The sequence below is a fragment of the Anser anser genome, assembly GCF_964211835.1.
Source record: "Anser anser genome assembly, chromosome: 5".
In the NCBI taxonomy this organism is placed as follows: domain Eukaryota; kingdom Metazoa; phylum Chordata; class Aves; order Anseriformes; family Anatidae; genus Anser; species Anser anser.
In genome coordinates, this window is record NC_139725.1 from 19,571,388 (window position 1) to 19,586,992 (window position 15,605).

General features: G+C 37.2%; 1 protein-coding gene across 2 annotated transcripts in view; it reads right to left on the bottom strand.

Moving 5' to 3' along the window:
• Positions 1-1,491: 1,491 nt before the first annotated feature.
• The window catches only part of TPCN2 (two pore segment channel 2), a 31,522-nt gene continuing 17,408 nt past the window's right edge, over positions 1,492-15,605 (bottom strand). The window contains exons 14-26 of one of the 2 annotated variants that reach the window (XR_014585132.1): positions 15,089-15,208; positions 14,725-14,784; positions 14,508-14,636; positions 13,822-13,871; positions 12,250-12,349; positions 11,261-11,332; positions 8,412-8,485; positions 7,967-8,057; positions 7,760-7,842; positions 6,480-6,561; positions 4,789-4,874; positions 2,927-4,067; positions 1,492-2,871 (exon numbers count right to left, since the gene is read on the bottom strand). Coding sequence is in view for 1 of the 2 variants with exons in the window: in XM_083838474.1 (XP_083694600.1) it covers positions 3,989-4,067; positions 4,789-4,874; positions 6,480-6,561; positions 7,760-7,842; positions 7,967-8,057; positions 8,412-8,485; positions 11,261-11,332; positions 12,250-12,349; positions 13,822-13,871; positions 14,508-14,636; positions 14,725-14,784; positions 15,089-15,208 (1,026 nt within the window). In the remaining variant the exon portion in view is untranslated. Of the gene's footprint in view, positions 4,068-4,788; positions 4,875-6,479; positions 6,562-7,759; positions 7,843-7,966; positions 8,058-8,411; positions 8,486-11,260; positions 11,333-12,249; positions 12,350-13,821; positions 13,872-14,507; positions 14,637-14,724; positions 14,785-15,088; positions 15,209-15,605 lie in introns of both variants that reach the window. The other variant, XM_083838474.1, reaches the window with a different exon arrangement.

The following is a 15,605-nucleotide window of genomic DNA, read 5'->3' on the forward strand; positions in this document are numbered from 1 at the left end:
ATTTTATAACAATAGTTTTTGGTCATTTCCTCTAGGTTATCACTGCCATTTTGAACTATATCTTATACAGTGTTTAGAGCTGAAACAGAAACCAAGTTTTATCCCCCCTCCCACTTATTTCTACCCAAAGTTCACATAATAAATGTCTCCAAACATTTAAAAGACTGCAAATTAAGCCAAAACCATTTAACCTGTGTAAAACTCCCCTCAGTTGGAAGGGCTTTTATTTAGACAGAAATCTATGGAAAGAAAAATCAACACCTGCATTAAAAAAAAAAAGCACACACCTATTTTTATTTTAATAAAGAGTCAAGACACATGGAAACCTGAAATGACGTCATCTCACTAAAGGAATGTTAAGCAATAGCAGAAGTCATGGTAACACTATGTACAGCTGCTACTGCTCACAGCATACTGACAGGTGAAAAGAAACCATCTAACAAGCTACAAGATACCTTACATTTCAGAGATAATTAATCAATACTCCCCATCAGTTTCCTGATAGCTTGCTACGTCCCTATATTTTTCTGCAGGTTAAAAAATGTTGGAGAGATGAAAAAGCAACATTCCCTAAAATTTGATAAGAGATGTACAAGAATAATGCAATAAAGAGGCCAAGAAAGCACACATCACATACGCTACTCACAGAACCCTTGAAACACAGGAGGGTATCTTTTCCTTTGCCTGCAACTTCTACACAGTTACTAAAATCACTCTGGCTGCCCTATTTACAGGTCTGATTGAGATGAGCTTTTAAAATGTCATCATAGTTAAGTGTGCTTGTGAGGTTGATCACTGTTTTTGTGTTTCTACTGAAAGAATTTAGAACACTTGAATTTTCTCTCCTCTCTCCCTCCACTCCTAAATCTCTAGTAAAGTAATACAAATTCATAGCAGATGAGGAAGAAAAATAACATCTAAGGAATGTCAAATTAGCCAACAGTCTGGTGATTAAAGCCCTCCTTCAGAAGCTAGCAAAATCTGAGCACAATTTAATAAGGCAAGATCACCTTCTATTTGCTTTGGCTCTCACATGTTTCACCTAAGCCATTGCCAGAGACATTAACAAACCTAAGAAAGCCTTTAGCTTGACTGAGAATTGATTTTTTTTCTTGTTCTTAAAAAGAACAGAACCCCATTCGAAAGAATAAATCCAGTTTGTGGATGCATCAAAGACTAAAATGCATATGGAAACCAAACTCCCCAACACCCTCACTCAGTTCCAGAGAAGTTTCATCTTAAAAACTAAACATCTCAGGTACCTACAGATGACACCACATGCCTCTAGAAGTGGAGATAACTGAGCAGCATATTTTAGGTTCTGCATTTTGAAATCAAGCAGTTGTGTTCCACCTGCATGTAATCTCTTTCACAAGCCCAACCTTCAACTAAAAATGATAACAGGTACCGAACACAAGATAAATCAGTAGCAGAGAGAGGTGAGGAAAAAAAATAAAGTAATAAAAAACCAACACAGGAATCACTAGAACACCTCAATTATTTTCATATTTTAAAAAGAAACTTCTTTTTTAATAATACAAACCTCAAATTTTACCCAGTTACATACATTCACTTTCATGATTTATACAATTTTTGTGCAAGACTTGCAGCTATTTACATCTTCCAGTACAACTGCCTTTAGATACCACAATTTTATATTAACTTCTAGTTACATTTCCCATCTATTACATACAAGTGAAACAAGAACAAGACTAAGACTATTCCCTTTTGTCCAGATGTGAAAACTGCATAGTGGAGACAGTTATGATGTTTTTGATAAATCCACACCAAGTCATGTTGCTTTGGTAGACTGTATTGGAATGTAAAATGTAATGGTCAAAGAAAAAGCTTAAGAGACAGAAAAAAGAAAAAAAAAAGCTTGCAGACAGTCAGGAACTGGCCACCTACTTACTTTCTGACAAGGCAAAGTGGCTTCTCAAAGTACTTAGAAAAGTGGAAGACAAAAAAAAAAAAAGAAGAGTGAAAAGGTAAACAGAGTATTTGAATTCCATTAACAGTGCCAATAAATTGGTGTTTTATGATTAAATGAAGCTAAAAGATGCAGAAACTATCCTGAAATAATATAGAAGTGTGCTGATACTTTTATCTACTTGCTATGATGTGTGTTCTAAGCTCATGGCAGAAAATAAACGTGGTAATGCCACTGAAACCTGTGCAACTGGGTTACTGAGTGGATTACAAATCAGAGAAAAGAGAGTGAACACAAAACAAGAGCATGGCTACAGATGCAAGATTACAGAAGTATAGAAAGATGGCTGAGTGTCTCAGTGTTCAGTTCAGATTTGTGCTACACATACGCAAACTACAAGACACGTACTTTGTTCCAAAGCACAAGGAAAATTAGTAGCAGATAAAGAAACACAAGAACCACCACATACCTTCTAAACAGTGAGACAGCAATGCAGAAATATGCTTTTGAGCTCAACTGCACCTTTATCCCAGATTGTTTCCTGCATTAGGGAGAGGAAACTAAGAAAAAACTAATAACAAAACAAGAGAGGGAAAGCAAGAGAGGGAAAAAGTAAACAGGATGGAGCTTGGCACTTTCCTAAAATGTTTTGTTACCTAAAAAAGACCAGGTAATTCATAAATTTATAATGAGCTATATTGTCATTTACCTTCCCCACGCCTTTGTCAGTGCGGAGAATCACGGCAATGTCTATTTTAGTGACAAGTGTCTCAGTGAAAATTCAGTGCCCCAAAGAGTAGTTTCATTTTCACATATAGTAATTTTAGTTGGAATTGAATATGTTCTTCATAGTGATTTCCTAGTTACGTGACAAAGATTCAAACAAACACCTTTTTTAGAGGAATACTAAGGGCTAATGAAAAGCATGCAGACATAACTTACTGTTATTTCTCAAATTTAGATTTGTTGATAAAGTTATTTGCAGACATAACTTACTGTTATTTCTCAAATTTAGATTTGTTGATAAAGTTATTTACACAAAAAGTACCACTCAGGTATATAGCATGCGGCCACAAAGCCATAAAAGAACATGATATTGCAACACTGGCTGAGCACTTTCAATTCCCTAGACTCAAAAAACTGAACTGCTGAGAGCTTTGATTATCCCATTGAGCCTTTTTTTTTTTTGCCCTCCCTTTAAGTGGGAGACTTGCAGTGATTGTGATGCTACCTTCTGGCCAAAGTTCATTCCCCTCAGCTTTTTCATGGAACGTGATACAGTGTAGAACAGGGCTTGGAAGGAAGATAAAGGAAGAGTTCACTAAAAAGCAACATGAGAGAATATCTACTCTAAAGTAGAGCTGGGTTTTATCACATTGAAAACCACAAATGCTCAAAGTTACCAGCATGGTGCAACTAGTATGAGCCCTAGATCAAAAACAAAGAAAGAGGTTTGAAGTAAACACTCCCTGTGATTATATAAAAGTGAATTTGTGTTCTAAAGTGATTAACTCCTGTAAATTTAGAAAGATAGGTTTGTGTCACATTTCAGAAAAATAGTGTTTCAGTCTCTCTATGGAAAGGTGAAGGATTTTGTTTTGGCCCTGCCTAATCCATTCCTGAATTGCAGGGCACAGCCCTCCCCACAATCCTCTACCATAAAAGGCAGCTCCATTTTCTTGTGCTTTTCAAAGTAGCAGGCTTAGTGGTTACAAAGTTCATGTTTTAAAGTGCACTGTCATTTTAACACTTTACCATCTTAAAAAAGAAAATAAAATTTTCAGGTACTAACAGTTTATAAAAATAATAGCTGCAATATTCCTTTAAAATTGCAACTTAAAACCAAGTCAAAATAGCAAAGATTCAAATATCTTTTTTTTAAAAAAAGATACTAACCAACAATAAAAAAAATTCTTTCTGCAAAGAATTACCAAGCAAAACCTTACATACTGTCCTGCAAGCCTCTCCTAACAGCACCTCACAGAAAACCCATCCAGTTTCTTCCAGCTGACAACCTCAAGAAAACAGAGGTCTAAATAAATCAGTCCTTCCCACCATTCACCTACATAAGTGCAGGTGTGGATGCTGGTGCAGTTTTTCCATCAGCTCCTCTTCTGTAGGTTCTTCCAAAACATCTCTACAAAGAAAAAGCACGAGTTGTTAGGGACAGCAAAGGGAAGTTCTCAGCATTTGTTTTTGCAATGCACACATTGAGATGCAGCATGTGCTCATTTCATTCTTGAAATGAGGAATTAAAATTACAATAAAGTTGATGCTCCCTAAAGATGCATCTACTTGCAAGTGATCCATCCTTTGCAGATGTGTCATGGAAACCAGCAGCTGTTTTCCCATAAGGAGCAGGGAAACAATTTCCTGCACACAGTACAATACAACTGAAGGTCAGTAAATTTGTTTTCCTGAAAGATCTCCCCAATGAGAACATGTTCCCAATGCTACTATTGAATATCCAATGTGCACCAGAAGTTCTACGTGTGCTTGATCATCAACTATCAACTCACCACCCACAATTTCATAATAAGCCAAGAATTTGCATCACTTTCCTCATCTTCCCTTTTCTTCTACCTCTCAGCACAGCTCCCTCCACACACACACACTTCCAACACCTCTTCACCCATGATGCTATTGGCAGGAAGCATATAAAGGTTAAGGATAACAAGTCAGCTTAAAGGAAGCCTAACCAAAGCACATGCTGAGTTTCTCCAAGGTAACAGATGAAACAGTTTGCTTCTGACAGAGGAAATAAGAGACAAGCATTTTACCCTTTTGCAACCAGCACGCTAAGAGATGAACAAACAAAAAACCATGCTAAGTAGATTATCGAGCCTAGTTTAACTCACCTGAACATTAGTTCAACTGTCCTCTGGTATTCAATATCTGAGAGAGACTCCCGATGACAGCGACGGTCCCACTTGTGGATAAAGTTCTGGAACATAAAAGAGACAGAAAGAAAAATTAAAGGCTACTTCTAATTACATCAGTAAAGAGGTTATGTCAGATCAATACACTGGGAGGTGGGGAGAGGGACTGCTTTAAACAGTGGCAGAGCAGTAATTCATTTAGTCAACAGCATATTTATTGACTGTGGGTCACTGTTCGAATTTGTTGTTCAGGAATGGAATAACTTCCTCATCACACTGAAAGAACAGTAGAACTAAAAATAACCCTGCTGCCTTCTCTGCCTAGCAAGGACTGCCTCCCCAGGATAACTGTGTGAACTACCCACAAGAGTTCACTTGCTTTAAAGTTTTTCCTCTAAAAAAACAAAAAAGCCAAAAAAAAACAAAACACAATATAAACATACTCTTAGTCCAGGAGTCATAAAACTCAGCTTCAGTTTTTTTCATCCTCCCCTATCCACTTTTAATTGTATGAATCAATACCTACGAGCAGACAGACAGCTTAGGAGTAAAAGAGAAAAAAAGACAAAAAAACCAGTGATATCCTAGTAATATCCTTCTCTCTGGCTCCAGTTTGCTAAAACTTCTCTTACAGCAAACTCCATCCGGAGCCCTTCAGAAGCAAGCATACAGAAAACTTCACAGGACTGGCCTCCTGTCAGAACTGGAAGTCTTTCCTAGCATGCCCAGGGGTAAGATAGAGGCTTCACATGAGACCCATCTCACCTAAATTGATCTGGTTACCATTCCGCATAAAGCAATATATTTTAGTTCTCTATGCAATCAAAAAGCAACAACAAAAACCACAACATCCACCAAATCTCCAAAAGAGAAATTATCATTAGTTTTAAGATGGGGTGAAGCGCCCTCTAAAGACGTTCAATTTCTTCCATTACTTATGCAAGGATTACATGAGTAATATGGATTAGATGGCTATGATTAATGTTCCTTTGTTGCCTTCACCATCAAAAAGCTCAAAAGACAAACTTTCAGAGAAGTACAGATACACAAGAGACCAACAGAACTACATGTTCTTCATGGTATTAGCTAGGTACCTACATTTCCATGACTTCTTTAAAAAGCAATAGACAACTATCTCTTCAAAACAAATAATCAGTTCCAGTGTTCTAGTGTGGAACTGGTTAATAATCCAAACTGGGAGGTGGGAAGAGACACAGGACCACCAAATAAAACAAAAATATTAAGCTTAAATAGTTTCATTTGCTGACAAATCAAATGCAAAAAATATTTGCAGCTTGGAAGTTAAATGCTAAAATACTAATAATATTAAAGTACAAGAGAAGCATTTCTACAAATGTGATTTTAAAATTTTAAATTTTTAAAATTTAAAAATATCACAACACATCTTTGCGGTGAGTTAGCTATAACAAAAAACGTACACACCCAGTGAAATGCAACCAGATTTGTGACAAAGTTAAAAAAAAATACACAATTGTCTCGGAAAAAGAAAATGCTTCTTCAACATCTGAGAGAAGGAGATGGGGAAGAAGATTAAGCAAACATGCAAAACCAACCTGCATTTCCCAGAAAGTTTCCTGGGTTCTTTCTGTTTCCCGTACAGACCAGAACCTGCTATCAGGATCCAACACCAAATAAACGCACTTTCTTACCTCTAGAAGTAAAGCTACGAAGAGATTAACCCAGATGACAGATGAGATCAACCACCAGGCTACAAAATAGATCTTTGCCCACCTGCAGATCAGATTAACAGACAATAAGTAAAGTAGGCAGCAAACAACCTCAGCCTGGAAGTGACTGAAGAAATTAAATCACAGTTTTCCTTGAAAGGTAATACTACTACTTTCCTAATGTAAAAAGAGATTTTAAACTATTACTAATGAAAAGTAATAATCTTAGCCTTTCATTAAGTTAAAAGCAAACAGATTTCTCCAAACTGATTTTCTCCACCCACTTAAGATACCTAAACAAACCCTGAAGGGACAGAAAAACAGCCTAGGAGAAGTTGTTCTGGATCACAGAAGAAGATCCATCTAGGCTAGTGGCCTTTGAGTGGTCTGAAGTGAAAGCACACGAAAAGAGTTCAAGAACATGACTAGGTATTTACAAGGCTACCCGCTCAGAGCTCTCCTGATCTCCAACCATTTGCAGTTCAGAGATTTCTTGAGCTAGAGGTAGCTTCCATTCATTGCAGATCCCAAAGGATTTCTTTCACAACTTGTCCAGTCTTCACCAGAGCATATTAAACATTTGTCACAGACAACAGCCTGTTGAATTCCACACCTTAACTACACGCTGGGTGAAGAACCATTTCCTTCTGTTTGATTCAAACTGCTAGACTCAAGATGTGGAAATCATGAAATCAGGACCCCACAGAAATCAAATTTCCCAGGTTTACTGCATTAAGATTTCACCAGCTAAGCATCAGTGAAACAGCTTAACTCAGAGCCTATCCAGTTAATTCAAACATTCCCATAAAACAATGCAATGCAAATGAAAGATATGCCCAAGATTCTAAGTCTACTAAACATTATTTACTCCCAGGGAAAATACAGAAGCAACCCAGAACATCTCACAGTGATTCACTTACTTCTCTTCTGTGAGACTGGCTCTACAGTGAGAGCCACCCACCTACCTAATGCATGTTGCAAACCTGCTTAAAATTCACACTTAAGAAATTCACGCTTAAGCAATTCACGCTTTTTTGGAGCAAGACAGCTACCAAACCAGTTTCCAATGCCTTCTAAATGATATTTAGAAAGAAAAGAAATGGTATTTAGAAAGAAAAGAAATGGTATTTAGAAAGAAAAGAAAGGTTAGCTGCATGCCTCTTATTAGCTTCTAGGAATTGTACTACGTGTATAATTCTTGTTCATTTAATTTATCAGCTAGATTTACATGGCTCCATATTGGTATTATTACTGCTACTTACGGAGTTGAGTATCTTGAGAATGCTTCCAGAAAGACTTGCCAGTTGTTCACTACCATCACATCCCAGAGGGTCACCACTGCTGCCTGAATAACACGAGTAAAACAGAAATTGAGTTGCTACTTCACACGCTAAAAAGCCTCAGAAAATGAGGGAAAGGGACAGGTATGGAGGCAAAGAGGTCTGGATTCCATCTATGATCAGACTCACAGCAAAGTCATCAAAGTTGTTCGGCCAATATTCCAGCTGTTCATAGGTCCCACACTGCAGAGTGCCATTATTATATGTTGTATTGACAACACTGCAAGAGAATTGGTCTGATATGAGCATAGCTTTCTACATACTTTACTTCAAAAAAACAAGATTCCTGTGATTAACGTTAAGTATCTCATGTGCACAGAAAACACAGGAAATCATTAAAGTATTAAAGCTACAGCAGGTTAAAATTTTGAGCTATAGATAAGCACACTGGCAATTCCAATACACCAAGAAAAAAAACTGAAAGAGTAGCAGATGAAAAAGTTTGTGTGACTGAAAATTAAATTAAGGGCAGCTTCAAGAACAAAAAGAAAAAACAAACACAAATAGCCCAGAGGTACAGAGTTGCAGATGCCTTTGAAAATCACAGTACTACTTTCTGAATAGTGACATTTACCTGACATTTCCCATAGGAACCACAGCACCTTTAAATAGCATTATGCCAGTTATAGCAAATGCATAGAAAACCACCTGGAAGGAATATATTTAAGTATTAGTTTTGAATATTTCTGTCACTAAATAGGCAAACAATGCAATTAAACATGGAATTCACCTTAGTACCACAAGTAAAAGACTCTGGTCACGATCAATGTCCAGACATTAAGAAGTATTTTAACTTCAACAGGTTTGGGCTTTTTTTTTCTTTTTAATTGCTTGCTCTTTTTAATATTCTATTTAACTTTCCTTTGTTAAAATGCATTGCAACAATTTCATTTATGATCTGTCAGAAAACAAAACAAAACAAAGAAAAACAGTACCTATAAATACAAGGAATAATCTAAGTATTTGGGGAGCTTTCTGTTAGATTCATTGAAAATCAGCTTTTACAAAACCTAACATAAGGACAAAAATAAGCCAGTATTACATCAGCAACTTCTTCTAAAATGTTATATTAATCTATACGCCAAGGTTTCATAATAAAATGATTTTGGAACTGCAGTCTTTTACTTGTTAGGAAAACACAAACCTCTTTTTAAAAAGAAAGTTTTCACAGCCTTCTGCAGTTACCTGCTATTAAAATTTGCAAAATGACCTAAAAAGCTTGTTCTAGAAATAACCTGTAGTCCTCTGAGTAAGGAACCATTTGTTCTAGGACAGCCTGAGACAAGATGAGTGTTTGATGAAACTGAAGTGTCATTAGTCACTTTTCTGTATTTTGCTAGAAGACAGCCCCAAAAGAAGGTCTGGGAAGGAAGGAAGGGACTGCTCTGATCTGTGAATCCCACCCAGCATTTTAAATGCTACTGGAGTAAGTTGAAGCTGCCGTTCCACAACCTGCCAGGAGATGGGGCATCTGCCCTTGCAATAAAGTCGATTTTATTCTATGATAAAGATATTACCTCTAAACTGATGTACTGCCTAACATATTAGCTAACAAGCTATATTACTTTATCAGCATATGTTCAAGGCTAAAATTCGGAAAGATCTTTTGCATCAGCAGGTAACGGAGTCGGACTTGACTATGGTAGAAGGCTCAGTGACAGCTTCTACTCAGCCTTAAGTAAAAGCAAGTTAAATTAATGGAAGTGGCAAACACTGTTGCAGAGTTGTCTCACAATTGGTGCAAAACTACAGTTGACGCTCCCGGCCCAAAGGACAATCCACAGCAGACACTTCATGAGCATTATATCTTACATGCATGAGTAGGGATACCATACTGAAACACTAAAGCATCATGTCTAAAACAAAACTGAAGCCCATTACTGCAGGCTCCTGCCATCTTAGCTATGTCTGTCAGGATAACAGGGAGCCTCCAGCAGAATTCTGTAGTTCAGGTACAGCCACGCCAGTAGCAGCACAGCTTTGGGGTCCTACTGTAAAGCACAAGGGAGCTCACCTGATGAACGCTGTCTCCCAGGGCTCTGACATATGGGCTCTGTCACATTCAGCAGCAGCAAATATCAATCGCTGCCTCCCCAACCTAGCCACCAAGCAACCCTAGCAGCCTGTGACAGGGTTGACAAGCAAATGTGCACTCCTTTAGCGTGGTGTACCCATTTCACCAAGAAATTGCAAAATTACCGAGAGTACAGGCAGCTCATTACATTGAGCAACCACAAGGCAGAGCAGCATTTTCTACAGTGGCTTTGGGAAGACCTGGTAATTTATTTATTTCCAACAATTCAATAATTGTCAAAAGTTTCTCATTACACTGAAGATAGTCCTATCATATGCAAGACTGGTATTTAGGCCCCTAAGAACCCAAAGAGACTCCTACTTTCACCTGTAAAAGCTAATGTCTTGGTTTGTGCACTCCCAAAGTAATTCTCAGTATTAAGAGTAGCTCCCAACAGCATGTATGACTTGCAAAGCAGAACTAAGTTTGTTACCGATTTATCTTTGCACAAGCCAACGTTTTTATTTCAAATTGCAACATAAACCTCTCCAGGCCACAATTTAAGGTCCCTCCCCTACAGATACAAGCAGAGATTAGTAAGGACAAAACCCAGATATTCTGGATAAATTGCATGCTAAGTCAGTTCTTGTTTTGATATACTAGAATAACTTCTCAGAAAACACCTAATACACAGCAAAGCCTTGCTCTTTAACCATTATTTCAAATTAAGGTATTTTAAAAAATAAAAACAACATGAAATAAAGACACCCACTCATTTGCTCTGTCAGGAAGACACAGCTGCAAATCCAGAAACTCAAGAGTTAGGAAATGTAGACTTTATGTAATCAGCATCACACACTGTGATACATCCTTGAATCATCCGTTTACAGACTATGTTGTACACATCCAACACACTTTGAACATGATGGCAGGGACTTTCACAAAACATCACGTCCAAACATGCCAGCCATCTTAAGACTTTCTCAACTGAGAACAATTACAAAGTTGAGAACTCAACTGAGAACAATTATAAAGTTGTTTTGCTATTTAATTTAACATAAGCAAGCGAGGGTAAGGAAAGAGAGGCCACTTTAGAAACAGATGAGTTTTTCTTTGAAAGCAAAATTTCCAGCCCGAGACAAGTATTTTAGAGAAGTTTCAATAACCTTTTAAAGGTACTCCTAGAGGAAACCGGTAATTAAGGCACAGTCACCACATGCTGGCCATAACAAAACAGTAGTTTGTTACGGCTTTGCCGGACATGCTCTAGAGAATTAGTTGATGATGGTGAAATATTACGGTTCATGGAAATTGTCATCCAAGGACCCTGGTTTACTTTGTCACTTCCTTTCTTACAGGCAGCGGTACAGTAAGTGGTATGTGTTCATCAGTCCTGCTTTATGACTTACCACAAGGATTCCTGCAAAGGCTCTCAAGTTTTTTACCAGATCCAGCAATGTAGTAACAACCAAAGCCATGAACTAAAACAAAGCAGAATTTGATATGCATTACATTCACCACACTTACAATCTGTATCAAATTATCTTTACTAAAAGGACAAACAAATACTGATCAGGAAAGGGAGATACGTCTAAATGAGGATAATCTTTTATATAGTGATATCTGCATGAGATACTTAAAATGAACAGTGCCATACTCTTTTTCATATGCAGCCATCATGCTAACTTTTAGGTACAATTAGGCTCCCATGACCTAAAGGGCTATATATAAAGATCAGAACAGGCAAAATAATGATCTTAAGTGCCCCTACAACTTCAGGGTGATTGATATGGATTGAAAAGGAAGCATGTCTATTTTACACTTTCCACAGAAATTACACCAGGTAGATATTTATTAAGATACAAGTCCTACTCCTGATGTCAATTTGCACTTGGTGTTCAAGCAAGTCTAAGCATGGGATTATAACAAACAGTCAAACAACTTCAACTGATTTCAGATTCAAGAATAGGTACTCTGGTGTAAATACGCATAACTAGAAAGTGAAAAAGGGATTAATTCCAAAAAACCCTTTACAGAACTAAACTGTCTGGCAGTATCTAGTGAGAGCAAGCCCTTCACTTCCTGAGTACAAAGTTCTTCAAGGACTTCACACATCCAGTCACCTAGTTCAGACTGAAGCCTTACATAAGTTATGCAAGTATTTCTGGATATGTTTCTCTGCCCACTTTAGAATACTAACATCAACTGCAATGACATCAACGGAACTTCCCTGGCAATTTTCTCAACGGAGAAAACAACCTAAAGAGAGTTTGTGAGGTGCTGTGCCTACTCAGGTGGGAAAGAATTGCAAGCCAGTACACAACATTACGACAGGCTTTAATAAAATTTATAATTTGACTAACAAAGATATCAGAAGTGTGGAGGAATAAGCAAACACCTTCATATTAGGAATGATCCGCAGGAACCTGAAAACGATTAGCATGTTCACCAATCGAACCATATCCCACAGCGATAACAAGCCCATGAACTCAGGTCTCCTAGGAAAGATGGAAGAAAATAATAAATCAGAGAAACAGCTCATGACAGAAAGACAGTTAAAGCTTCTTAGCTACAAATAATTGCAAATTCCCCACAACTTCTGCTTAATATCTGTGCCATATTAAAATTTGTTTTGGAAAAAAAAGAAGAATTTTATTTCCTCATATAAACACTTTTTACAACCTATGACTGACTCGAACACTGCACCCAGTTTTGGGATCACCAGTACAAGAAAGAGATAAACTACAACTAGATCAGCAGAGGGCCAACAATATATGGTCAAGGGCTGGTGTACCAGCCCAGCCACTATAGTTTCAGAAACTAGGCTTGCTCAGCCTGAGAAAAGACTGCTTCAGGGCAATCTAGTGACATCCTTCTATTATGTACAGAGAGGTCCCCAAGAAGACAGAAGAAAGGCTGTTCAACGGTGCACAGTAAGAGGGCAAGGGATAATAGGCCTATGCTGAAACAAGGGCAGCTCACACTAGATATAAGGAAGCACTTATCAACCACGAGGACAATGGGAGTCAATGATATTAAATTGTTAGCAATTAACATCCCTACAGCAATGCTTTTGAGTGATGGGAAAAAACAATGTTCAACAATAAACTCACTGTTAGTTGTTACTTCACCTGGTCTCTTTATAGAGAACTAGTGTAATGAAAGAAGTTATCTTAATTTACAATATAACAAATATCCTGAAAAATTAGGGAGAATCAGCATTTCAGGAGTGAGCTTGTATGAAGAGAAAGTATCAAAATGTGTTTTAACTCCCGCCCCTAAAAGTAAGATTCACAAAGTCCTCCAAAAGTCCTTTGCTTTCCTCTTCTGGTGTGTCTGCAGTTCATGAATTTTAAAGTAGAAACAATTACTTTTGTGGCTTTGATGGTGAATAAAGGTTAAGATAATAATCCAAGAACTGTTTGAACTTAGGAAAATCAAGATACTTTTACTTGCTATTTTATTTCTAGTACAGATAAATAGTTTAAAAATCTATGGGATTCTTCCTACTAAACTTTACAGAATGAAATAAAACTCAGTCTTTGATCTACAGGGTAAAAGGGGATTTGCTAGTTGTTTAGCAGTTCATATAATTGGGCTTACGGACAGTCTGATATTGAAATACGTGAGGTTAGTAGCTGGTTGTGTATGTTGTATCAAATTCCTCTTCCTGCACCTTTCAAAAGCATAGGTCTGCTAAGATATTATTTTAGATCAGATTACAAGTAACACAAACACATCCTTCTCTCAAAACACAGAAGTAAAACTCTAAAGATTTATGAAAAGATAAAATAATTTTCTTTCACCTATCCATTTTGCCTAGCCTTTGGTGATTTTAATAGCAAGAACTTCTACTAGGTTTGGAAACTTATGGACAATTACACCATAAGTGTGCATGAATGTGTGTGTGCATTCCCCTGACCCACCCTAAACTCCCAAGAAATTGCAACAGTTCAAGGAGATTACATACCAACCAGGATGAGGAAATCCATACTCTGCAAAAGTCGCAATCTCCAAGACCTTTAGATAGGAGGAGGGAAGAAAAGTCAAAACTGTTTAACTTTGTAATTCTAAGTTTTAAAAATTACATTTCTTGACAGGAAACATTTTTGAGAGCTTTAAGACACTAATTTGACACAGTTTTAAGCTCTGAAATTGACATATTTTTGACTAGAAATTCCCCCAAAGTAATCCAGTGTTGATACATACAAGGATATTGAATGAATTACACTAACAGTGAATTTGACCTCGTCAAAGGTTTCAGGCCTTTACCAAACAGTAATAACCTTCTGCCACTTTTTTTATTGAAAAGTTATGTTTAGCTACATAACAGAGTTCCTCATGTGATAACTCTAAGAGCTGAATGTTTCCATATAACATTAAAAAGGATAATTAACAAGAAATCTTAACTTTTCCATCAATTTCAAAAAACCTACCTCCAAAAAAGGGACACGAAGAGCACCACTCACTACCAAAACCTTAATGCCAATGAAAACCACAATACTGGCTCAAGCTGTTTAACTCAGCACATTAAACAGTGCTGAATAAAGAACAATTCTACTAGCTCTTGCACCTCCTCATCATCTTAGACACCAAATCCAGGAATACAGAAGTTGAAAACAAAAACAATCAACCAACCAAAAAAAAATATCTTACCAGCAAAATTGCAGTCAGAAGTCCATCAAACCTATTGCTCGGGTACGATAAGTATCTTTTCAAGCCCATCGCCAAGATTTTCAGCAACATTTCCAGCAGATAGTATAGGATGAAGAAGCAGTTGATAGCCTTCACCACCACCCCCAAATAATAAAAATTATTAGAATTAAATGCATCAGAGAACAGCAAAAACCATAGGAATACTGTCACATCTTACCCCCAAGAAGAAGTCATCTCTTTCGGAAGGCTGCTTATCTGCATCCATCACCAAAACCACCTTAAAAAACAAGGAATCTTTTATGAATCCACTGCCTTACTGCTGCACAAAGCAGATTTTTTAGCACAAGAACAGGATGTTCCTTTATACTTTACACAGATCTTTTTAAGCAGCTCAGAATATATTCCTTAACTGCAGGCCAGAATATAATCCTTAACCAAGAGTATTCTCTCCTAAGACTTTACATAATTAAAGCATGCAAAACACAGATACCTACCGCAGAAAGTGGTTATCACAATAGAGACTAAAAGAACAAAAACAGAACTGAATTTTTCAGCAGGAAAAAGAGAAAAATCTTACTTACGCAGATAGAAACAATGTTTGCAAGGGCTACAACATTCCCCAAGTAGCCAAAGTATGGATGGCCAAAGGCAAACTGCACTTTCTGCATAAAATGGGATTGGTACTCTGGACTGGGAGGATGCTGAAAAGACAAACACAAAAGGATTTTCTGATATGCAAAATGTAAGCATTTTAATAATGATGCAGGAAAAAAATCTGATTTAAGAAACAGACTTTTTCAAAGCAAAACTTTGCAAGGCACACGATAATTTTAACTACATTTAAATAGGAAGGTGCTTTCAAGCTCTAGCTATCAGCAAGAGATTGTTCTGAATTGCAAATGGGTTGGTGATTATGGCACAAGACAAGACAATACAAGGCAAAGAAGGAAGGTAATCCAACCTCTTCAGTGCCTCAAGCAGGTAAACTAACCACCAGGCTACTAACGTATACATTTCTTCTACCTCTCCCAACATTTGTCTCCCTTAAGAGATTCAAAAGTCTTAGTTCCATGTAAATATAGAAAATAACATTTCTTA